At 32.4% G+C, this 25,667-nt stretch overlaps 1 protein-coding gene across 1 annotated transcript in view; it reads left to right on the top strand.

Annotated features, from left to right (window-relative positions):
• LOC106131398 (dual oxidase) overlaps nt 1–25,667 on the top strand; it is a 41,330-nt gene that overhangs the window by 1,622 nt on the left and 14,041 nt on the right. Inside the window, exons 2-4 of the mRNA XM_060947220.1 lie at nt 5,047–5,129; nt 18,326–18,397; nt 25,433–25,594. Of these exons, the coding sequence (XP_060803203.1) occupies nt 5,060–5,129; nt 18,326–18,397; nt 25,433–25,594 (304 nt within the window). The 5' untranslated portion in view covers nt 5,047–5,059. The remainder of the gene's footprint in view (nt 1–5,046; nt 5,130–18,325; nt 18,398–25,432; nt 25,595–25,667) is intronic.

Below are 25,667 nucleotides of genomic sequence, written 5' to 3'. Positions count from 1 at the left end.
GTAGGTAATTTCTTGTAATTGTCATCCGGTTCAGTTCTGAGTCATTAAGGATCTACACCGATATCCTGTCAATGACCTACCTATCACAACATGAGCGATGACATCGTCTTCATTGAGGTTTCTTAATGATTACTCAAAAGCAAGTATAGGTTTGAAATTGTGACGGCCTCTGTGGCGCCGCGGTAGAACGCTTGTCTGTGACACCGGAGGTCCCGGGTTCGAATCCTGGCCAGGGCATGATGAGAAAAGAACTTTTTCTGATTGGCCTGGGTCTTAGATGTTTATCTCTATAAGTATTTATTATAGAACTAGCAGACCCGACAGACTTCGTTCTGTCAAAAAGATTTGTAATATGAAAGTTTTTTGTTCCTATCTATTAGACCTACATTGCTGAGACAACAGTGAACTTTATACATAAGCAATAAAGCTCAAATTGTCTGTACGTATTAGTTAGAAAACGTTTGTATGGGAAATAGAAAAATGCTGTTTTCTGAGGATTTTCCCGGCAATTATTCGAATTTTTCTCACCTTTTAAACCTTCACGAATAATTCAAGACTAAGATAAGATAAATCCGTTCAGCCGTTCTCGAGTTTTAGCGAGACTAACGAACAGCAATTCATTTTTATATATATAGATAGATATAGTATCGATGAGTTAGTATCTCGTAACACAAGTCTCGAACTTACTTCGAGGCTAACTCAATCAGTGTAATTTGTCCCGTATATATATATACATATATATATATGTATAACAGGCGGTTCTCTGCTAACGCAATGGTGGCTAAAGATGTAGAGGTCTGAAGGGATCGTAGCAAGGGGAAACATGTAGCCATTGCCATATCTGCTTACCGCTCTGGGAAAATTATGTATAACTTAGAATTGTAGAGAGAAAACCTACGTATTAGTATACAGGTATATATAAAGGTCGACTGCCATTTTATACATAATCATACGTAAAGACTCCGACTTTACCACGATCCAATATTAGGTTCCCCGGCAAAGGTATGGAGGTCAGACGAGAGTCACTTCGTGTAAAAACCTGACTTACCCAATCTAGGATCATGGTTAAAACGCTCATCCCGAGCTCCTCTCCGAGAGGTGTAATTTGCGCCACGGAGAAAAACATTTGAGACTTCGGCTTCTGCTCATGAAAAAACACGACTTAACCACAGAAGTATATGATAGGGATTTAATTCAAACAAAATTTCTTATATACTCTTTAAACATGTGTTAAATTTAATAAGACTCCTATTGTTTGAGGTGGTCTAGACAGAAAGGCACATTTAGGTCAACTGATTGATTCTTTAATTCTTAAGCATATGTTGACAGCGAAATTGCGTCTATTGTCTTGTCAACTGTAGACAAATGATGTATTCTAAAACAAATACGCAGTTGTTATGTAGTAATTGATTGGACCAGCTTTATGATTTCATTAATTGTACGTCTTAAATAAAAATAATCTAATAAGTTTGCTTTTCTTGTTTTTCACTCCTATGGGGATTTCGCAAAACACCAAGTGAATGAATTACGTTGATGGTGTATCTAATAAGCTTACTAATACTTTGCTTTGATGATAGTCATGGTCGATAGATATTAAAAACGCAGTGGTTTTATTCTCATTCATAGATGACAGTCGCCGTTTCGTTTAACGTAGGTATACTGATATAATAATTACACAACAACTCAGTTAGCTATAACAGACAAAAAATATCATACGCAATTATGAAATCGAAAATTAAAAGATGATTTCTAAATATTAAAGTAACTTCTCTGAGTTTTTAATTTGTTATTTCCATTAGCATGCATCCAAAATGACCTTTCAAGTAGCTACTTGTTTACTTAAACATAAATTGAGTAATCCGCATAAATAGCGTGCAGCCAAACAATCTCGAAGTTGGTGGATCCTGGGAAATTGATTAAGACATCTTCTTATTAAAATGCTTCTACTTGATTGATGTTGTAAGGGTATTTGAATGGAACGACTGTGTCCAAGCATTTCCTACATTAGAATTATTCCCTTGTATTGTGATTCGTTTCAAAATATACGAAATTAAAAAGAAGAAGAAGTTCTAGTATACAGGAATCGTAGTATGGATACGTTACGTTTTAATTTTTGTGTATATCTTAAAGACAAAAACTAATTAAATCTCCTTAAAGATTTACTCTAATCAAACAAGTTTAGGCTCTCTGCAACGATGGCGCAGAAGATAGTGTGGCTTTGAGCGCACAAAGACTTTGGTAACGGCCTTGCCTGCAAATGGGTCAAATCACGGATTGCCCAAGCGCAATTATACATGACCGCCCATTATTTTATTTAATCATACCGACGCTTATCGGATCCATCTTGAGAAGTTTTGAATTTGAGTAACTAGTTTGAATAATACGCTCGAAAAATTATTCCTTTTGAGTAAGAGGAGATTCACAGTGTGTCTTTGGTTTCGGTGATGTGAGAAGTAAGCCGATATGAAAGGCCGATAGATATATATATTTTCCAATAAAGTTATAGGTCCTAAGAGCTAGATTCCAAAATTCCTTATAGATTAATTTGCCCAAAAACATAAAACAAATTTTTAAGGTGAACATTCATTAAATTTTAATAAACAATTAAAAATGAAATACTTGAGCAAAAAGCACCTGTAATATCTCTCGAAAAACGGAATCTAACTGCAAAGTAAAGAGCATCTAATAATCACGTTCAGATTGGTCGACGACCGGATCTCATTGCAAAACAGCACAGGCTTAACACAAACTCTCTAAATTCATTACAATTTAACAACTATTACAGCGACATAAAGATCTACAGAGGATGGTTGCTTATGCGGTTGAATGTACTTGTGAAGTGGGTCAGTCGGTGCATCTTTAAGGTGTCCTTGTCGCATCGTATCGTGAAATCCACTTGTTAGATCCTATAATATGCACGAAATATTCAAATTTATTGACCTACATGACCTGTTTAAATGAAACTACATAAATCATACTGATTTCGATCATACATTATCCATTCCATCCATACATGGTCAATATCCCCACCATTCGCACCTTGCAATTCGCCACATCTTTTATCATGCGAACGGCTGTGATTTGAAATTCCCTATCCGCGTCTCTCTATATCCTCTTTATGCGTCTCCCGATACATATAACTTGGAGGTTTAAGGCAAGAGTGAATAGGCACTATTTGTGCCTGCATCACCTTAGAACTTATCTTGCTTACCACCAGGTAGATTCAGGTCAAATCAAATCTATTATACTCACTCAAATTTATTATAAAAATAAAATCTGTTGTAACTTATAGCCTCATCGGTATCATGTAAAGTGATTAGTTAATAGTATATATTAAATCATTGCACTTTATCAAATGATACCTAACTCTAAAAATTATTCTGTAATTTAATATCCTTCTAAATATCAACGGTATTTTCAAAGATTTTTAAACTTGAAAATTATTGGACAAATATAATGTTATAGCATATCGACAATCAATATACAAAACTATGATATGAACTTCCATTTCCATAACATATTATTTTAGATAATAATGGTGGACATATAAACAAATACGTATATTCTAATGATAGGAAACTAAAGTCAAAAGAACTAATCAAATCTTACCATGATAGAATAAAATAGGGTTTCGCACAAAAAAGTAGTAAATTAGAAGTAAATATAACGGAAGTCTGAGATAATGTTAGAATAGATAATTACTACATAATTATATATATATATGAAATAAGTGCGTGCAGCGCGTAAAGGGCAAGGCTCGCGGCTTGCCTGAACTTCCGCGAAAACTTGAACTGTGAATGAATTAAGTTCGTTGACCTACATGACAGCTATGAATCACTGTCTTGTCAACAGATTTTAAAATTAAATTTCAAAATAAACAATGCATTTTGAGAATTGTTGTAGTTCTGGTATTAGAACGCTAACAAACATTCAAATTTTATTCAAATCTCGTTTGTGCATTTATACAGAATTTGTATTTTTAAAGTTACTTTCATCATTTTCATTGTGAATCAAAGCATCATATAATTATTTATATTTTTTATCTGCATATAGATAATTCAAATCGCTAGCGCGTATTGCTGTAACTACAGATTTAATTTAAATTTCAAAGATGCAACAAAAAGACTTCATAGCCCAAGCACTATGTTGTTGCGAAGTACCCGCATTTCTCAATGATAATGAGAAGCCACTGATTATTGTCAAACCAATTTCCGTATCGGTGAAGACATCGGATATCGCAACTATAAACTTGAATCGTAAGACAAGAAATAAAACTTAATTCTATTCATTAGTGTGCAGACACGGTTGGTTTTGCTCCCATTACAAACGAATACAAGAATGTTAAGAATTTTTTGTGTTCTTTACCTAAAGGTTAAAACGGAACCCTATGCCTCCTCTGCCTGTCTGGTGCGTCTGTATGTGACTAAGCTGTGTCTCTTGAACCGCGATAGCTAGAAAGCTACAATTTTCACAAATTCCGTTGCCGCTATAACAACAATTCAAAAAAAAACATAATACGAGAAATATTGATCGTTTTAATAAACAGGGAGAAATGTTAATAAATAAAAAATAAATAAATATTTAAGTAAAAAAGTGATGATGATACGGAACCTTTAGTGCGCGAGTCCAACAAGCATTTGGCAAGTTTTTTTTGTTTAAACGCAATGATGCGTGGTTTCATAAGCTGGATACGAAGGAATTCATCACTTGTGCATCGAAAATATTTTTAGTTGATAGACACCATCATCAGCTAGGCGGCTTTATGCCCGTGTACAAGCATTCCACTTACAGTATACCTTAGAAGACCCATATTACCGAGCAGGGATAACAATAATCCATTTTTGATCTTGTGTATTTGTATCTGCTTGGTCGATGATTTGAACACGAATAAGGCTGCTCTCACTTCTAAATTTTTTAATGATTTTACTAACAAATTATAATCATCTTTGTTCTCACGTCGGTCATCTCGATAATAACACTGCTAATCCCACCTAATCGCAGCTACAAGGGCATGTAAAATTGATGATTACTGTGAAATTGTTGCAGATACTCACGCAATATGGAGGGAGGCGCGAGGATCTTGCTGTGGGCTGCCTCGACACTGGTGGTTCTATGCTTAGCTGATCCAGGTATCTATTGGTGTTTTTCTCTTTAATATATGTATATATATATATATATATATATATATAATCACGTCTTTATCTGTTACGGGTAGTCAGAGCTAACAGTCTCGCAAAGACTGAAAAGCCACGCTCAGCTGATGTCACAATCATTGTATTTCATCACGAGTATTAACTCGTAGAATTGAGATTCAAATAGTGTACCTACTTATAATATGTTTTCTTAGTATATTAAAGTAGTAACTTAAAATTAGTTTTCAAACTTGTACGGTGTCATGAAATTCTTAACATGGAATCTTAGACTTCTCTTGTTTTGTTTGCAGTTCGCATAGAAAATCTAACATGAAAATAAACACCGGTTTTCAGCTTAGCTCAATACATCATGAACACCTTATACTTTTATAGTTCCTACATTTTGAGAGAGAGAATAAAATGAGGAAAGGAGTACGTTCATACGTTTAAATTAATTTTATATATTTTAAGGTAGTTACACAAGTACTTACACAAAACTGCTCATAGCAATTTCTAAAAGTTACACATCGCTAGCCAATTGTCTCTATTCACTTAATCCAGACTGATAACTTAACTAACATATTCGCATGCCAACAATGAATCAATCAGATTACTATTTTCAACGCGCATATAATTTGCACTTATTATACGTAACGGATCTCTGTTTAAAAGGTAGTTCAATTATACACAACCTATAAAAAACTATTCATTTATTTTTAACCTGTCGCCAACGCATGCGGATGTCACAATACACATACGTATATATTCCGAAGGCTGCAGGGCATATGAGCCAATTTTGCTTATTTTTATATAATATAGTGGTCCATTTGTAAATGAGGATTGTAAGACAAGGATGTGAACTGGTTGTTCGTTGTCAACTGTGCCTCTTCGTGCTGATTGGTCACGAATTTGTCGATCATTGCCATGATATCGTCAATTAAGTACTGATGCTTGCAATATAAAACGGGATTAATGTAATAGATATCCTTATAATAAATAAGGATATCTATTTTAGGTTTTTATTACCTTCTCTTATGGACCAAAGTAGGTGACCAAAAAGATCAAAGAACTAACTTGTAAACTAGTAGTACCACAGCATAAACAATAGTTCAAGTACGTAGAATACCACAAATTCCTTAAGCGAGCGGATCTAAAGAAGACTTTAACATATATAAAGTTACATATCCTCGAACTTAACATTTGGGGTAAAATATGTGTAATTTGTTTACAACTTTTATTTTTGTTTATATAAAATGTTAAATTTTTCACGTAATATGTATGTTTCCTATAAGTATTTTTTGGCTTTGTTAGATGCGGCATACATACATATATACGTCCAAGAGCCCCCAAGGCATATTAAGCTCTTTTCAAACCAGTTCTCTGTTCTGTGCACAGTCTTAAACTCAATAGTTTATTCGTAGAATGCACATTCTCACATGATTTTTCATTTACGCGTCACTCAAATCAAATCGGGGAAACTTCTTTGCAGACATCTTCACATACATCTTCACCTCTCTAGAGAGTCTGAGTGCGCTTTTAAGCCATGACTGATCATGATGATATTCTAAAGTGCTGAGTCCATACGGCACTTAGTCGTGATATCTTTGATAACAATTAATCGTGTGAACTGAGATCAATATGATAATTACTTGATACGAGTATTTTTTGCGATTGGTATAGACACGAGCCCACGCGAGAATAAAATATAATGAATAAACTTTATTTATCTTGGAAATCTGAGTTAATTGTTAGCGAATAACTTATGTTGTGTGGATGTGTGTTTGTTTCTCTTTCACGCAAAAACTACTGAATTTAAGTTCATGAAACTTGCACTTACATAGCTCAGGCATTGAAATAACATAATAAGTTAAAATTTATAGAATTGAGGGTGGACGAAGCCGCAAGCTATTATTATAAATACGACAGTTGTGACTCCACGTTAAACCGGATTTTTATAGAAAAATTTCCACGGGTTAACCTGGAATAACAAAGGGTACTTTTTATCCCGAAAATCCCACCTGAGCGCAGCTTGTCTATTGATGATCCCAATTTCCTAAGGCGAAGTTGGCATTACTGCGCACTTAGGTACCTGTGATTATGATACTTAAATCATTTCCCCGTAACCTTGATATTACTCTTCCGTTTCCGATGGGTCAAGGTCAACTGTCTGCGTTATTGTTAATAGGATACAGTTATATCTCTTACTAGCTGACCCGCGCAACTAACTTCGTTTGCGTGTATCCCGCTACTTCGACAAATACAGTCAACGCACCAACACATATTGGATACTAATTTTCAATTCACAATAACTTCTCTTTCCCTTAACCGCGTTTAAAATATTAAAATGTTTTTTGGTTTCTGTGACTCTTCTTTGATCGCCCCCCCCTATCAGTTTTTGGAAAAAATATTTAAGTAATGTACAGATTTTTTTTTGTCTTATATGTATAGATCAAAGTCGTAGTACCTACTTTTTAATATTATTTATTTTTTATGTACCGTTTTTTTATATTTTTTGTTTTTTTTTTATGTACTTACCTACTTTTGTTATATACATCTAACTATTATTTTCTTGCTGCCGCCGACGCGCTTTTTATAGGGACGCTGCCCCCGCCGCCGCGGCCGGCCCGTACCGTGCCGCAATACTAATATCGTGATATCTCCTAAACTATATGTCTAAATAACACACTGTAAACTGCAAAAATAATCTAAATTAAATGCTCGTGATGATGAACTTACTTATTTTGATAAGGATATATGTATTACTGGTTATATCACCAGTTAAACATCACCCAACGAATTAAATGTTTTTTTAATACAGAAAAGTAGTTTTTGTGACTTAAATAAAAAAGCTGGATATATGTCATCGCGGACTTTTTTGTAGAACTAATAAAGACCAATGTTTTTGCTATACATTGTTCTTACTTGTATCCAACGGTATAAGCGGCGCACGCACAAATGCAATCTTCAATTAGATTTTTTTTCTGACTTCTTGGACATAAATCGCTATAACTCAGCTAATATAGTTTCAATGTATTTCAATTATATATAAAAACCTGTCGGAGAAAATACTCTTTCTATTAGTGAAAACCGCATCAAAATCCGTTGCGTAGTTTTAAAGTTTTATGCATACGAAGGGACTACAGACAAAATGGGCGACTTTGTTTTATACTATGTAGTGATAAGCTAGTATAAAAGATTTGTCCAACTTTTATATCAATTAAGGATATTTCTTCAGGATATTTGATACCTAATATCCTGAAGAGAAAATATTTGTGTTTGATTTGTAATGAAAAATCAAGAAAATACCTAATTAGTTTCAACTATACGGATTTTGAAGAAATTTGGCATTTGTAGAATAAATCCAAATTTTATCATTTCATTTAAGGTTGTTTATTGCGAATGGTTTTGAAACTGAGGTATTTAATAGCGTTAGTAAATATGACTAATCTATAAGATTGCGGTGAATTTTTAATAAAACCTTCAACAATCAAAGAGTACCAACACAGTAGAAAGAAAAACAAATTAGAAAATTGCATCTGCTTTTACATCAGATAATATTTGTTATAAGTTAATTTTTTTTAAATCATACCGGCCAAATTTATAATAACTGAAGGAACAATTTAGTTACTATAAATTTTATAAACTTACATCACACTAACATCTTTACTCAGTTAAAAATTACCAAATAGCTGAACGTGGCCATTCAGTCTTTTCAAGACTGTTGGCTCTGTCTATCCCGCAAGGGATATAGACGTGACCATATGCGTACAAGTTGCTCAAGGTACATGTTTGTTCCTAATCCTAAACTAAAAGAACCTGAATAAAGTAATTTTTTTTATCTTTTTATCCAAATAAAGTGTTGATCTGTAAATTAATGTCAGGATATGTGTATCATATATTATATCTATATCACATTGAAGGCAACACAAGTTGCAGTAATTAGGTACCGGACTACGGAACACTTTCTGACATTTAAATGTCATCCACGCCAAGGATTCCAAGGATTGTAATAGATACTTATACACTTCCTGTCTTTGAGTAAAATTCAGATGTGAGATCTTTTTGTATGATCTTTTGGAATCTAGAGAGCTCAATGTATAGATCTGATTCTACTATTTCTTTTTATCCTATTATATGTATTGTACTCTGTTATATGTGATAATAAATAAGTATATGTGATATAATAAATAAATAAAGAAATGAAAAAAGTTGATGGAGGGCTGCACAAAAATGGTTGAAAGTGTACATACATACATATGATCACGTCTATATCCCTTGCGGGGTAGACAGAGCCAACAGTCTTGAAAAGACTGAATGGCCACGTTCAGCTATTTGGCTTAATGATAGAACCGGGATTCAAATAGTGACAGGTTGCTAGCCCATCGCCTAAAAGAGGAATCCTAAGTTTATAAGCCTATCCCTTAGTCGCCTTTTACGACATCCATGGGAAAGAGATGGAGTGGTCCTATTCTTTTTTGTAATAGTGCCGGGAACCACACGGCACTGCCGGGAACCACACGGCACATGTTAAAGAAAAAAAAGATCTTTTTACATGTTCAACAAAATAAGATGATTAAAAAACTTTGACATAGTTATTGTCATTATTATGAGAGATAAACTATTTTTTAAACTCTGCAATTAATCGGTATTCATCCACTCGTTTCACAATCAATTTCAACTTTTTTATGCGTTGCGAGACTGTCACTTCTTCTCCGAATCACAATAAGTACGTTAATAAAAACAAAAGGATCCTTTCCCACGACTTAGAAAACGTATTTTGCACGATCTATCTCTGCAGAATTATGTATTACCTACGTTTTATTTAACTTAGTTTTACATTTTTAGTTGTTTGGATTTAATAATTTTAATATTTGCCACTAGAGTAAATCTAAATTAAAATATGTCCAACAAAATATCGAAAATGACTTAACTTATAATTACCTTTGTTCTAATACTACTGCCAATGTTTGTTATCGATTCAAAAATAAACGAATTGTCGATTAAGCAGCGGATAAGTTAAAATAAAACGTTTTACAGCTACGTTATCTAATTTATGATCGAATGGACCGAACGTGTATCGTCGCACGCGCACCAAATTGGTAGCAATGCCGGTACGTCGCGACAGTGAAAGTAGTGTGAAGGCCGAGTTACCGAGCCTCCGTCATCCTTCTTTTGTTTTACATTTCAAAATGCATTCATTTACAAAGGAAAACTTAAATGTAACATGGGACAGACAAAAAGATCTTAAGAACTCCGCTGACCATATGAAAGACCATAACAGTTGTCTGCACTACACGCATCAGGTGAAGAAACCGAATGAACAATAAAAAAAAATTAGAAAATTATAAATTTAAAAATAAAATCAATTTTACATTTAAACGAAACAAATTTGATATAAACTTTCTTAAGAACTTTTGCTTCTTAGATAAGTTTCATACTTGCTTCTTTGTATTAACTTAAGCTAAATTTTCTAACACTTTGGTTTGTTCCGTTGATGATAAGGACGTAAAAATAATATATCTACACGTAGGTACGTTTTATACTGAACATTCCGTTTTATCAAATTGTGCATTTAAGCAATCAATTATTATGAAACCGTGCACATGTTTATATACCTAAACGTGCTTCCGCGTAAATTTAGGAGGACCATGACACAGTTTATGTAAGAATGTGGCCCTGATGACGATGGCCAATTAGCAATGACTAATAAACTGCTTGACATCTTCGTTTTAACCTGATTCCTATAGACCGACCAAAATGATAGATGTGCTACTTATGAAGTTAATGTGTGTGTTCTCATCTTAACTTTGTTATGGTTGTAGCACCACACGCGGTTAGCATATTATATTAAAAAAATCCAGCCTTGTTTGATGTATTGTTAATTCTTAGCACTTACTTTTGATGCTTAAGACTATCCTATATCCTATATACCTAACTAATAGAGGCATTTGCCTACTTATTCGTCTAGGCGTTAGTCCCGGTTACATCCTTACCTCTCTGAAGACGATGACGACCACCTTGGGTGCGCCTTTGACCTTTAGATTGGGTGGGTTAAGTTTTTACACGAAGCGACTCACATCTGATCTCTGTAACGTTTGCAAAGAAACCTAGGCCATATTGAATCATGGTTACACGTCCAGTTCCCTGAATGTGCAGGTTTCCTCACGATGTTTTCCCCTTACCGTAAAAGCAACGGTGTCATAATACGTACAATAAAAAACGTTTTTTTACAAATTATACAGCTGAACGAGGCCTTTCAGTGGTTTCAATATTGTTGACTCTGTCTAACACGTAAGACATAAAGACATGATTATTATGTATGTGTATTAAATACCTTCATCCACAGATACGGAGACAAAAAGGTAAAGACTCTGAAGTGTCCGTTTTTTACTATTTTCAATTGTAAGTAGAATTATAACCTAACCGTGACGTAACCAAAACATATTTTGCTGAGTGGGCGTACTCGGAAACGTAGTAAGGACATCTTCAATACACTTATAGATCGCCGTGTTTTGTAAGTGATACATCAATGTTATTGTAACACTTCCTGATTTATTGCGAACACGTTGCCGGAATCTGATTTGTATACTGTAGGGTATGGTAATGAATAGCGTACGTCGAGAAATGATTTGTCAAATCCTCTAGTTAGATGTTATAAATAAATAAATACGAGTATATACGGCACAAATAACATAGATTGAGTTAGCCTCGATGTAAGTTCGGAACTTGTTTTACGAGAAAATAAGTGTATTTCATTATGATATTTATTTATAAAATATTTTTGATTTAATTTTTGATTCAGTATATACTGTGTTTATTCCAAAGCCAATAGTCTCAACATACTCAAAGACGCGTTATAAGTATGATGACGACATCCATTGAAAAAAGATGGTTTAGTCTAATTCTGTAGTGCCATGTGCTTTGTGTGAAAAGTACGAAAATAGAAATAAATAGATCAAGAAAAGGTGTATTGATTGAAATAATGATTTGATAACTAATGCTGCTCCTTTACAAAAGTGTGATGAGACAGTTTAGGGATAAAACGAATACAGAGAAACCATGACGTTTGTGAATCAACATCCTGCATATATAAATATTATTTTACATTTATACACAAATACATAAGTAATAACAAATTGACAAACATGTCGTGTGTTCTTTAATTTGTTAACATACGTTACGGCTTCCGTGTGATTTTCCTTTATCGCTGGTAAATAATTCATTAAAATTTCAATAATTATTATATTAATATCGTTTTGAGGACAATGGCTCACTTTTGGGGACTACCTGCGGTAAGAACAAAAAAAAAACAAACTTGAAAAAAATTTATTGATTGTATTTTTTATAGAAATACATTAAAACTTCACATTTAAAGTCACCTGGCTTCAATTTAGACATTAATCTCTTGCCGGCAATTTGTGACCTTAATAACGATCTTTTGGAGTCTTTAATTTAGCACAAAAAATTAATTGCCCTAATACAATTTCGTTCTTCATGATCGCATGAGCTCATTCTGTTTTAAAAACTTTATTAGTGCAAAAACAGATGTGTATGATGATTTAGATGAGGATACCGGATCTGGTTTTTATGCTGAAGCGGAACCTTATGTCTCATGTCGACAATGATATAAGGTCACAATCCATAACTCCTCAGATATTATACCGTACATAATAATGTCCTATGAACTAAAAGTGTTTACCCGTATTCGGTAACAATAGTGGTAGTATTTGTACTCATAATAACTTGGTACTAATTGAGCACAAATTACAGTCATTATATAGATGCTTTTATTATTTTGCTGTATTAATATAACATACATCCTTCAAATCACGCCTCCTTCCCGTTTCAGGATGAGGCAGAATCTACATCTTTCCACTTGCCACTTGTTGTTATGAATTCACATTCACACCGCTCTTTTCATGCTAGCTTCTCGGTTTCGGGTACTCTTGACCTGACCTTTCAACAGTATACCTCTAATTTGATATTTATAAAATAGGCTTTGCACTTGTGGGAAGAACGTAATGTATTCGTGTAAAAATAAAAAGAACATATGTCTCTTAATAAATTCTGGCCCTTAAATTGTACTAAAAATAAAAGAAACAAATTGAAATTTCTCATACAGTAGATATTAATATGCCATAGAATTCGAAATAATATAGTTCTGGTGAAGGTGCCGTCATCAAAATGAAATTGTAAAGCTGTGAAATAAAACAGCTGCGCAGGAAACTGAATGAGCTTAACGACACCGACACAATATTCCTATAGTTTCAAGTTCAATGGATCGCCACCTCGATACTGTGCTTGTATAGTTTTTATAGATGTTCGGTTATCAGGTTTTTTTGCGAATTCGTTTCGGCATTGTTATACAAATTGCCTTTGATAGTATTGGATGATAAATATCACAGCATAGCTTTTAACCTAATGAAGTTAAAATTTTAAAAGAAATATTGTTAATTCAAAAACGTGTCGTACATATTTTATCGTTTTCATTATAATCTGTGTCTGTGTATAATCAAATGTATAATTAACGAGTTAATTAAATTATAACAGAAACTTTAGAACTACTTAATTGAAATAACATAGGTTTTGCTTCTGACATCATTAGTGTATTTAGTGGGGAAAAAATATCTTGTGTTTTTGACGTTTCATATTGCATAAAAACGGTTGAGCAGGTATTGGAGTACTTTAACTCATTAGTCAAAAATGCCGGAAGAAGAACGCGCTCATTTTTATTTTTAGTTATTATATTTTCTTTATTTATTTAATTACTTTATAATATAAAGATGAAAAACAACAAAACGTATTACAGTTACGCCGTTAACGAAATGTATGATACGAAATAAAGGTATACGAAGTTTGGATCGTTTTAAAGATCTACATAGAAATAAAAATCTTTAAAATATGGGTAGTCTAAATGAATATGCGCGATTTCCTTTAATGGCATTTCTAATTAATTCATAGAATCCTATACTATAGATCCGATAGAACCTATATAGAAGAAGACTAATTTCGCCACCGTTATGTATAACCTAGCTAGTATTTGTTGCGTACTAAATACTGAAATTGTGAAGAGAACATAAACGCTTATAATACATACTTATATACTATGTTGAATTGTTGATGTAAGTTAATTTAATTTATGAAAGTAGGGCGCCCGTTTGCTTGTCATCTGTCATATCATACACCCACAACTAGATAACATGAAACAACCTCTGACAGCTCTGTTTATATTGCAACTGTTTCATTTTCCACATGATCGATTAGATTATTAATTATGAATGGATAGTCATAATTAGTTTAATTATCTCGTTTCATATGTTAACATTTAGTTATGAGTTGGACGGCTGAAATATCAGTAGTATGTTTTATAACCGACTCTTGCAATTAAGCCATCTATCGTATACCAGAATTGTGGTTAAGTTGTACGAGACATTTAACTTTTGGAACTCACTCAATGGTTTCCACAGAGATTCCATACACAATGCAAACTTCGTATTTAACTAACATATATTTAATTACTATTAATTACAGTCTAAGTTCAAGTGATCAATCCTTAATATGTCTTCCCTCTGGATCTGCTGATATGCTTCGAAGTAAATTCAGTAAGCCAAGGCGTTTTGATATATCATATAATTGATTTCAAAGTAATTACTATAAATACGACAGAAATACAGATATTAATCTGTACGACTAAGTTTAACTTATTACTGCCACTACTAGCTGTTAAATTTATAAGTATTACCTCTACGACAAGATATAATATTTGATCGCACTCAGATTGCAGCTGTGTTGAAATGCGATTAGATCTAACAAAATGTCCTGAATTTAATATATATCGGTTACAAGCTGCAGGTGCATTATTTACAATGTAAGTTGAAGTTAACCTTTCAATATAATAGGCGTTGTTCACATTGGATAAGGCGCTAGGCCAGCTCTGGCATTATTGAGTTCTAATTGTCGTCGAAACATTGGCCGCTTGCTTGTTCCGCTGTCTAACAACACTTGCTAGGTAGTGTCACAGAATCAAACATAATAATAGTAATTACCAAAAATTCAGAAAAACACATAAAAAATGCATTTTACCATAACCAGATTTACATGCTTCACTCCAGTGTAGTGGGAGTAAAAATGGTAGATTAAGAGTTCAGTTTTTACCGTTTGAGTACAAAAAACGTTACTTTATTACCTGTGTTATAATTATTTATTTATTCATATTTGGTTAGCATCTATATATATACCAACCAAATATGTATAATATCACGCTAACGTCATAAATCAATTCGGTCTTATTGTATTGGTGATGGTATGATGTGTCGCCCTCTATAGGCTGGCCTCAAATCTCGGCCAGTGATTGGTTTAACGTATAGTTACTTTGGACCAATATGTGGCCTTAATAAAGTAACAGGAGTGATTTATATGTTCACATTTGTTATTGAATGGTACTCGTACACGCTTATCGCAATGAAGATGGTTAGTATCTCAGTTTGAAGTGGTTGTTAATCAAATGGTTAACATTTATCTTTTTTTTAAATTGATTATACATCAATTAAAAAAAAAGACTTTTTTAAATTGATTAATAAAAAATAAATATAATATAATAATAATAAATATATATATTTAAAAAAAGACAATATTAAATTCTTTGATCATAGTGATTGCAATTACTTTTAATAAGATGATTAAAATAATGATGAATATTTAGTTTTATCTTTATATTGTTACAGAACCAATATTTTTTTAATATTTCGTGTAACGAAAATAATGAACATTATATAATGAATATTAATTCACATTTGTATTATTTGTTCAACTACAACGTACATTTTATTTATTAATGAACATAATAACTATGTCTACATCGTGTATGTATAGGTCTTAATCAATTATATGAGCATTTAATGAGGCAACTACAGCGAAAGGTATTTTATAGCTATTTTATAACAGTTTGAAAGAATTGTACCAACGTTAATTGCAAGTAACATAGCCATATAGACATGCCAAAGGAATGTTTGTACGTGAACAGGTGTCATAAATGTTGATATATGGACCTTATTATACCGAAGACTGTGCGCAGTAAAGTAGAAAGTGTTTAAAAAAGGCCCCTGGGTCTAATATAATCATGATGACTGGTGATATAACAAAAAAAAGAAACAGTTGATATATAAAGGTGAGATCTCTCCAGAAACTAGTTCTATGCTGACATCTTAATCTTATATACTATTTAACATTGATTTGACATCTCCCTACGAAAATTGAAAGGCATGAATCAATCAAAATATAGAATAATATAAATTGTAATTTAACAAAATCTAAGTAGTAATACAAAAATTTTACTAAATAGCTTAAATATATGATCTCTTTAAGTTGTCAACTTCTTTCTACGATTCTTTAATCTAACTTGACTTCAAACTCCATGGTAAAACTTAATTTTTAATATTCATAATTTACTACATATTTTAATATAACTGGAGAATTTTATAATTACTATTACGAATAATAATATAATAAAACACCATTTGTGTAATGTAGGTAATAAAATTAAGTTCAAGATGGGGAATTCCAATTTGTTCTAAAACTATGCATTAATAAAACATAGATATGGTACAGAGTTATTTTAATTGATGTCATATAAGTAAATATGAATGGAGAACGTTGGTGGTCAAACGGTCAAGTTGCCTAAAAAAGTGATACAACCAGGTATATAGCATTTAGCTTTAAGTAAAGGTTAAAAATCTACTGCGGAAATGTACTAAAGACTCTTTTGAGAGTTATGTGCATTATTTTGAGAAAATCTACACATTCAGGCAAAAATGGATCTCTAACCTTGATCCGATATGCGTTAGGTAGGTTTTCCTGCAAAAAATCAAATCCGCAAATTTGCGGATTTTCGTCACAAGCATACCCCGGGCTTCACTCTACAATGAGGTGGGCACGAAAATAGAATTAAAAGGTTTGGAAGAGTAAACATGAATTTATTCACACAATCAACAAAGTACATTATCACATTTGTTAAATGTATTTTCAAAATTAAATTGTCATAGGGTCACTTCTGACTAGTACTTCACATCAAATCTAGAATTCAGTCAGTATGACCTCGAATTTTTCTCCTTTGCCAATGTCTTAGTTGCATATTGATAATCTAGAACTTTATGTATTTTATGATCACATGCACAAAGTCGTGTTATGTACATAGGTTTTTCACGTTTCTTATAAGAACATATTCAGGTCAAGTATAATGGATAGTTATTGATAGATAATGTAGGTTCACTCGTACCTACTTAGATTATTACGCGTTGATATCTCAATAAACTGTAGCTGTGATTATGTAGCACCCGTTTGTAAATAATTTGAAAAAAAAAATTGTATTCTACACATTATAACGTAATATTGCTAGTAAGTTACCACGCTACCACATGTCTAAAATTATAAATACAAAATTTATGTTGGTTGACATTGTTTTATTAAGTAGTCATGGGTTTATCATCGTTATTGTCTTTGCCAGCATGCATAAATCATTAACAAATTTGATCTGACGAATATAAACATTGACGCATTACCAAGTGGCTTTTCCGATATTTTTAATATTTTTCCGATAACTTTAACATTATTAACGATTTATAAAGTCCTAAGCATTGTATTAACCTGTATCGTAGGCAATTTCTTAGCTCGTAAACTATTCTTCTGTAAACGAAATTGGAGTTTTTGTTTGGGAGGATTATTATACTACTCTGAAGATTCTCCCAAGCATGATTTTCTTTTAATTATTTTCTTTAATGGCCCATTTCTTTTTAAAGTTTTACTATTTATAACTACAGGGCCGACGAGCAAGGTCTTGTAGATGCTAAGATCAACTCATTTCTATGTAACTAGAACACATAGCAAAAACTAATTCAGTGATATGCAAAGAACGAAGGGCTAATAGGGAGGCGTGAGGTTACTATTAACGATGTATCTGCATAATATCTATACTCGTATAAACCAAAACTCTTATTGTTACAGTTGCATTATTCTTCTTTGTTATAGATAGAAAGAATAGATAGAATAATGTACTGTTTTTATCAAAAAAAAAAATAAGATGATTAATATTTGCAATTTCCTTTAAAAATTTTTTTTTTGTATTTTACACATTGTAAACAAATGAAATACGTTGTTGTAAGATAAATGTTTCAACCAGGTTGTACGTTTTGTTTCAGAAGTATACTATGAGAAACAGCGCTACGATGGATGGTTTAACAACAGAGCCTATCCTGATTGGGGATCAGTGGGTAAGTTATTTTCAAAAAACATTAGCAAAAAATGCAATAACCAGATAAAAGTTTGTCTTTCATAAATGCAGAGTGACAATGTTTTACCCAAATTCAAGTTTATAATATTTATGCACAATTATTGTTTGTCCAAATATCGATCTACGTAAAAATAAAAACTTCTCAGTCTGGAAAAAAGTCTCACATTTTTTAATAATACAAAAAAAAGTAAGTTTATTGAAAACAGAGTAGTAACATTTTGTTTAAATTTCCTCCATGTTATGTGAAGTATACCTTTATATTTGCTCGTGCGCTCTCAATTTAAGTACACCAACGGCTTTGTTATGAATATAAAGTCAGCACTCGCACTCACACGGTGGCTTCGTAATCCGCGGATTATGTAAATTTCTCATATCATTGCCCAAGTCCGGTGAGAGGGCGACGCATTGTTTCTGAACAAATATAAAACATGTCAATCAATGGTTAAATGAATTCTTTTAATTATATAGTATGGAATCAGATATCTAAAAACATGAAGTCCACGCCTAGTGTGATAGATGACTTATTGATGGAATTGTGATAGTATACCTCAAGTAACTTAATGGAGATAATGACTTAATTCTTGTAGATAATGGATATATAGTTTTGTAGAGCAAATTGCCAAATGTTAAAGTTCTATTGTACATTATATTTTCCAATAATTTCATCAATTAGGTACTTCCACTTCAAGGATAAAGTCCATGGTTTGCATCTTGATTTTGAAGTTATCTAAAACAACCACAGTGACCATGAACTGTGATAAAGGATATACATATATCCCATACATATTATGTCATGTGGTGTCGTGTATTGTATCACGGATAAGCTACTGAGTAGATACGAAACGAGATCCGATCTCATTGTCAGCTGTCATTGTTTGAAGTGAAGTTAATCAAGTCCAATTTAACTTTGAGATTTGATATTATATAACCTTGTCTCAATCTGTCTTTCAGATAATCATGGTTAGTTTTATTTTGTGGTCTAGTTACATTGCATTATTTTTAAAAAGTGACTGTAACTTATCATAAGTTTATTAGTCTCTATTTAAGTTATATAATTACTTGACAATCTTTTCTGTCAATATTTTTCTTAATAAATAAATTTTAAATAAAAATACTTTTACAATGTTTTGACAAACAGATATCAATATTGTTAGCGACAATTTATTGCAGAAATCATATCTATGTTTCTGTTAAATATTTACCTATTTCTTAAACCTTCTGCTGAGAAAATATTTTACGCCGCTACTCCCCGCAATATTTCCAGCTTTATTTTTTTAAGCTTTTTATCTTTTTCAAAGTGTGTGGTCCGACGTGAACGTAGCCATGACGCGAATTAAGGAAACCTGCACCAGTCTTTGCCAATGGCTGTGAAAAATGCGCGCCATTTTTTGTATGTCATGTCCATGTCATTAATGAGAGCAAAGTACATAAATGGAAACTCTAACTATTGATTGTTGAAAAAATATTATTCAGTTTCAGTTTTAGAAATTTTAATTAAATCATACCAGATTTCTAATGAGTGATTTTTAGCCTATGACAGAAGAAGAAGAAATATGATTAAAAAAAATATTTTATCCTCTTCCGTTCCTTCATTGAAATGGAAAAAAAAAGCAACGGGAGACCTAATAATTTGATAGGCAGCAATTAAATGGCAATACATTATTTGCACTACCAAAAATAGAATGTGTGTAATCATCAGACATTATAAAGTGTTTCTTATTGTATCGTTACTATAAATTATGATTTATTTTAAGTCACTACACGCATAAATTATTTTTAATTAATTGATTTATAAATATATCATACAGGTTGGCACGAGTATTATCTTACACGTGATTATCTTAAATTAAATACACAAACCAAACCATAATACTCAAGGCTGTATGTTTATTTAATTCCAACTAATTTACTGTGTTTGCTTATATCATTTGCCATATAAAAGAAGTTAAACATATTCAGACGAATCAAACTTCCTACATAAAATGTAGGATAAGTTATGTATAATACCTACTTTAATTTGACTACTACGGAATTGTTTATTTTTGCCGATACTTTTTTTCTATAGTAATCGTTCGTAATAAAACTCAATGTTTGATTTTCTCTTTACTAAAAAACCAACAATATTAGTGAAGGTTGCCAGCCTTTCACCTTGTAGAAGAATTCCAAGTTTGAAAGCCTGTTCCTTTAATGACTTCTACAATCTTCGCGGAAATAGGAGCACTACCAAGCCAGCGTAAAGGTGTTACCTCTCGGGGCCAGACAGACGTTGAAATAATAAACCAAATAGCCGCTATAACTAAACGCTTCGATAGTTCCTTTTGTTCTAAGGTTCTTTCATCTAAGGTGTAGAATGAATTGCCTGCGTCTAAATTCCCCGACAAGTTCTATCCGCGAACATTATATCTCTTGGCACTTACAACAGGTGAGATGAATAAATAATCCAATATTAAAGAAAACACAATAAGAAAAAGTTAATATTCCGTAATATTACTTATAATATTTATCTTATTCTATGAGAGATCTTTTCTAGAGAGAGAGATAAATCACAGAATCCTATCATAACAAAGTATTCTTGACCCCAATGGACACAGATTCAGAATGATTATAATTGCCGAGTTGACGCATCTATTGCGAAAGCCTATGTCGAATGACAAGACAAAAATAGTCTGATGTAACTTAGTCTTATTATTACTTTATTATTAAAAATAGTTTGTACCCTCGCGTTTTGTAAAAGAAGGCCTAAGGGCAAGGGATTGGACTTCATTTTCTAAATTGAAGTTGTTCAGGGACCTTCAAAGTGACTACATTATAATTTGTATGGACGGCTAAAGAAAGGTGATAAAATTTTTAAGTAGGTAGATTTAAAAGCTTTTATACTGATTGTTTTTATTAATCCAAATTGATTTATGGAGTTATGAGCTGTCCGGTTAGATTTTCAAGTGTCAGTGGCCTAAAACGTTGACCTTATATTTGTCATACAAGGTTACATGCCGTTTGCCGATTTTTATTATCTAAGAAACCATTATTGCCCATGTTTAACTACTAATATTATAAATGCGAAAGTTTGTGAGTATGTCAGTATGGATATTTGTTACTCTTTCACGCAATAACTAGTGAACCGACTACGATGAAATTTGGTATGTAGGTAGCTGAAGACCCAGAATAACATATACTTTTTATCCAGGAGTTCCTGCGGGATTTATTCCACGCGGACGAAGTCGCGGGCGGCACCTAGTGTTATATAATGCTTAAAAATCTTTTGTTTCACTGGCCATCTTTAAATATGTGACATGTTTTTATAGTTTACGAGGTGAAAAAATATTTTAATGTTATAACATATTTAATAAACAAACACAACATTATCACTTTAAACGTAAAAAAAAAATTAAAACATTTCTAATGCTGAACGATGTTATTTTTAATCGAACTTCTATTAAGAATAGACTGAATTCCTACAAGAAAAGACATCAACGCGCATTATAATTAATCAACTCTTATATTATTTACTTATCACCATCACTAATATATCATGACTCATTTGAAGTGTGTACAAGTAAGTTTTTTTAAGAAAATCTACTATCGCCTCTTCTATGCAACCTTGTAAATGAATCTAACCCAAATTGAATCATGGTACAAATTGAATACCTGTACCTATATAATACCTATCATGGCCAGCTCGATGTTTTAGTAGAGACCATAAGAGTAGCAGTGAGTAATGAAACTGATGTACGTAACTCACAAAAAAGTGAATGGTACTTTTATGTGTAAGTGTCTGGATTCTAAGTTGCTTCTTGAGTTGAGAGATACCTCGACAAGGTACTCGACTACTGACGAACCTTTTTAAAACATTCAATATCAATATTACCGGTGTTTTGTTTTTTAATAATAAATGTTTAACCTTAACCTCTACTTGACCACTAAAACCAAATATAATATCTTTGATTAGTTATTACTACAGGACGTCCGCGCGGTTTCTTCTGCTCAAAAAGGAAAATCCCGTTAATTTCCGCGGGAGTTTTGGAAAATTCTCTCTGTCTCTCCAATAAGGACAAATTTCAAAGCTCTGGACCAAGTGGTTTGAGCGGTGTGTTGACAGTCATTCGCTCAATAACGGGTTTTAAAAATGATAATATTGACCTAACTATTAATCAATAACCGAACTTTCTGACAGGATTTTACTGAAAATTTCGCCAAGTAACTATTCTGTAATGATTTTAAGTGGCCTGCCTAATAATACAAAGTGAGCATAAAATGTAAAATGAGAAATTTCCTAAAACCGTATATCGTAGATATTAAATAAATTCATTTTCTTTTTTAAATTAATTCGATAGTAAATAAAATTAATACACCTAAATATAAATTAGCTTTGTTGGGCGCTAATTTGTATGAAAGATACCAATATTTCTGGCTATGTACTTGTATTTAATTTCAAGTTGTTCAGAAGCATACTGTTACTTGCAATCATGGGCCTTATGTACTAAAATAAATTTTATATTGGTCATTGTCATGGCCCGGAGCTACTGAAGCGCCGCAAATATTTCCCTTTACGGCTATCTCGTCATTGACAAGCGGTAAGTCTCCTTTCACAATGTCAAAATAAAGCAACACAAGGCTGTTATTCTTCATAAACTTGAAGCCTGTAAATGGTCATGTAAAAGTACGCTAAATTTTATATTACAAATGTCTTAATTGCCGTTATACTTCTGTGAGAAGATTAAATAATATTTGGAAAAGCCAAAAAGTATTCAATATTTTTGAATAAGAAAACTGCTAAAAAAAATATCTGCTTAAGACAGCGAACTAATGGCATTGTCATTTTAATAAAAATAAATACTTTTGAATCACTTTACGTTTGGTTTGAAAAAAATTATAGTAGACACTTAGTTCTAACTAATAACGATAAATTATGTAACTTGCATAGTTATTTAAGATTTGATGATCATAAGAAATTCATAAGAAATTCCATTACATATACTGGTTCAGTTCACCAAATTTAATTTATAATCGCGCATTCTACGAGTCTACTATTTCACTCATAAAAAAACATGAGATAAGAACTAGCAATTTATAAGTAAGATTAGATAAATAAACATGAGTCGATATAATGTTAACTAAAACCAAATTACCGACACCATAGATTGAATCTCCTTGTTCCTAATTCGCTGTTCATGCAGGTAGATGTTTAATTTGAACATTACGCCACCACAGAATCACGCATGCCTCTCAAATTATTAGTGTCTTGAACCTCTACCGATGCTGGCGTGATCCATCATAATAGACATGCAGTGGTAAAGCTGTCATAGTTTGATCAGAAGGCAGTTTGTGTTGCTGTTAATTTAAGTTAAAGAGACATTTGAAGTGATTAAATACAAAGCATCAACTAGTTTTCTTCTCTAACTTTACATTTTTTTCTCTGAGAAGTTGATTCAATATATGATTATTTAACTCATTTAATTTAGACTTGCCCCGTTTGTTCCCTCAGCCTAAAATATTGCTCTATAACGTTTATTCTATGTAAATCATCGTCATGACTTTCACCATCCTCATCATAGTTAAGAACTTCATCACTGTCATTTATCTCATTGATATGGGACGATGTTTCTTCTAATTTTTCACCTCTGCATATATTATGCAAGACTGCAGTCGCAATAATAATACTGCGTATGTTCCATAATGGTTCACGCATTGGGCGCGCAACAATTGTAAACATTTGTTTCCATAAAGCAAAAGTCTTTTCAATTGTTTTCCATGTTTTTAAATGTGCTTTATTATAGCTTTGTTCAGCTTCAGTACAAGGGTCCGTTACTGGAGTTAAAATGTACTTTTTACAAGGATAATTTCTGTCACCAAGTATGTGCTTTCCAAATTTATTTACATCGTAACATTGTTTGATAGCAGATTTTCTGACAACAGAGTCAAGTTCCACTCCAGGCCAATGGACTTCCATATTTATAAATCTCATATCAGCGTCACATATTGCTTGCACATAAAGTTCTAATTTTGTTCCTGACTTACTTACTTCTGAAAAAGACAAATCGATAGGAACAGTTGTGTAATTTATGATGCCTAAAATGTTCGGAAAATTTGCAATTTTTCTAAATTTATCTGCTTTATCTTGATGTACAAATATACAATCTTTGCTTAGTTTTGATAATGCCCCTGATATATCCTGTACTATTCTGCTTGCGGTTGGTTTGGATATCTCTAGGAAATCAGTCGCTGGCATGGAACCTTGTACATAAAATCTCAATGTCAGCAATAGTTGATGTAACGGTAATAATTTTACTTTATTTGTGGCGTGTGCAATAGTACGTTGCTGGATTATTTGAGGTAGTAAAGATTCCACTGCAGTTTTCGACAGCATAAATTTGAGAGTGAAATCAGAATTGTTGAGATTTTGCATGTTGTGATATGCATTAAAACTGTTTCTCATTTCTATGACTTGTTTTTCATCTTTATTTTCTTTCAATTCATTATCTTCGTATTTGATATACCATTTCAGAATTGTATCAAAAAATTCATCATCGCTATCACTTTCACTTTCAATATCGAATAATTGAGTATTTATTGAATGTGAATTCATGTCCTCATAACCAGAAACAAAAATATACAAAATAATACTTCTATTTTCTTTGAAGAACAACTAAAATCTTATATTCGTAATTGTTTAAATTAATGAGATATGAACTACCAACACAAAACACGAACACACATGCTATATGTAATCTAAAAATAGGTAGATCTTTCTCTTCACATTTCGGTTTAATATTACAATTTGACAAAGAATCAAGTACCAATTTGATGAAGTTTTATGTCAATGTCAGTATAATAAGTATATATAACACTGACATAGGTAGGTCCAAGATAAAAGCCTTATTATTTAAAATTTTAAAAACTCAGAAAAAATCAAAGACAAACTTAGATCAACGATGAACTTATAAAACAAAACTTAATATATTTTTAACAAAATTTAAATAAATTGACTTCATTTTAAATTTAAAAAAATTTGATACAGGCAGTCGGCTTACTCGGAAGACACCCGCGTCGTACGCTGACGGAGTATACATGATGGCCGGCGCCGACCGGCCTGGCGCCAGGACGCTGTCCAAACTGTTCATGAGAGGACAAGATGGACTACCCTCGCTGGCGAATAGAACAGCTCTTCTAGCTTTCTTTGGTAAGAAGCCGTAATATGGTTATTTGCTCACAAAAATTACATGATGGGCTCTACAGACAGACCAGGGTTAAGA

This window comes from Amyelois transitella, chromosome 13 (assembly GCF_032362555.1).
Source record: "Amyelois transitella isolate CPQ chromosome 13, ilAmyTran1.1, whole genome shotgun sequence".
In the NCBI taxonomy this organism is placed as follows: Eukaryota; Metazoa; Arthropoda; class Insecta; order Lepidoptera; family Pyralidae; genus Amyelois; species Amyelois transitella.
This window is presented reverse-complemented; position numbering and strand designations above follow the sequence as displayed.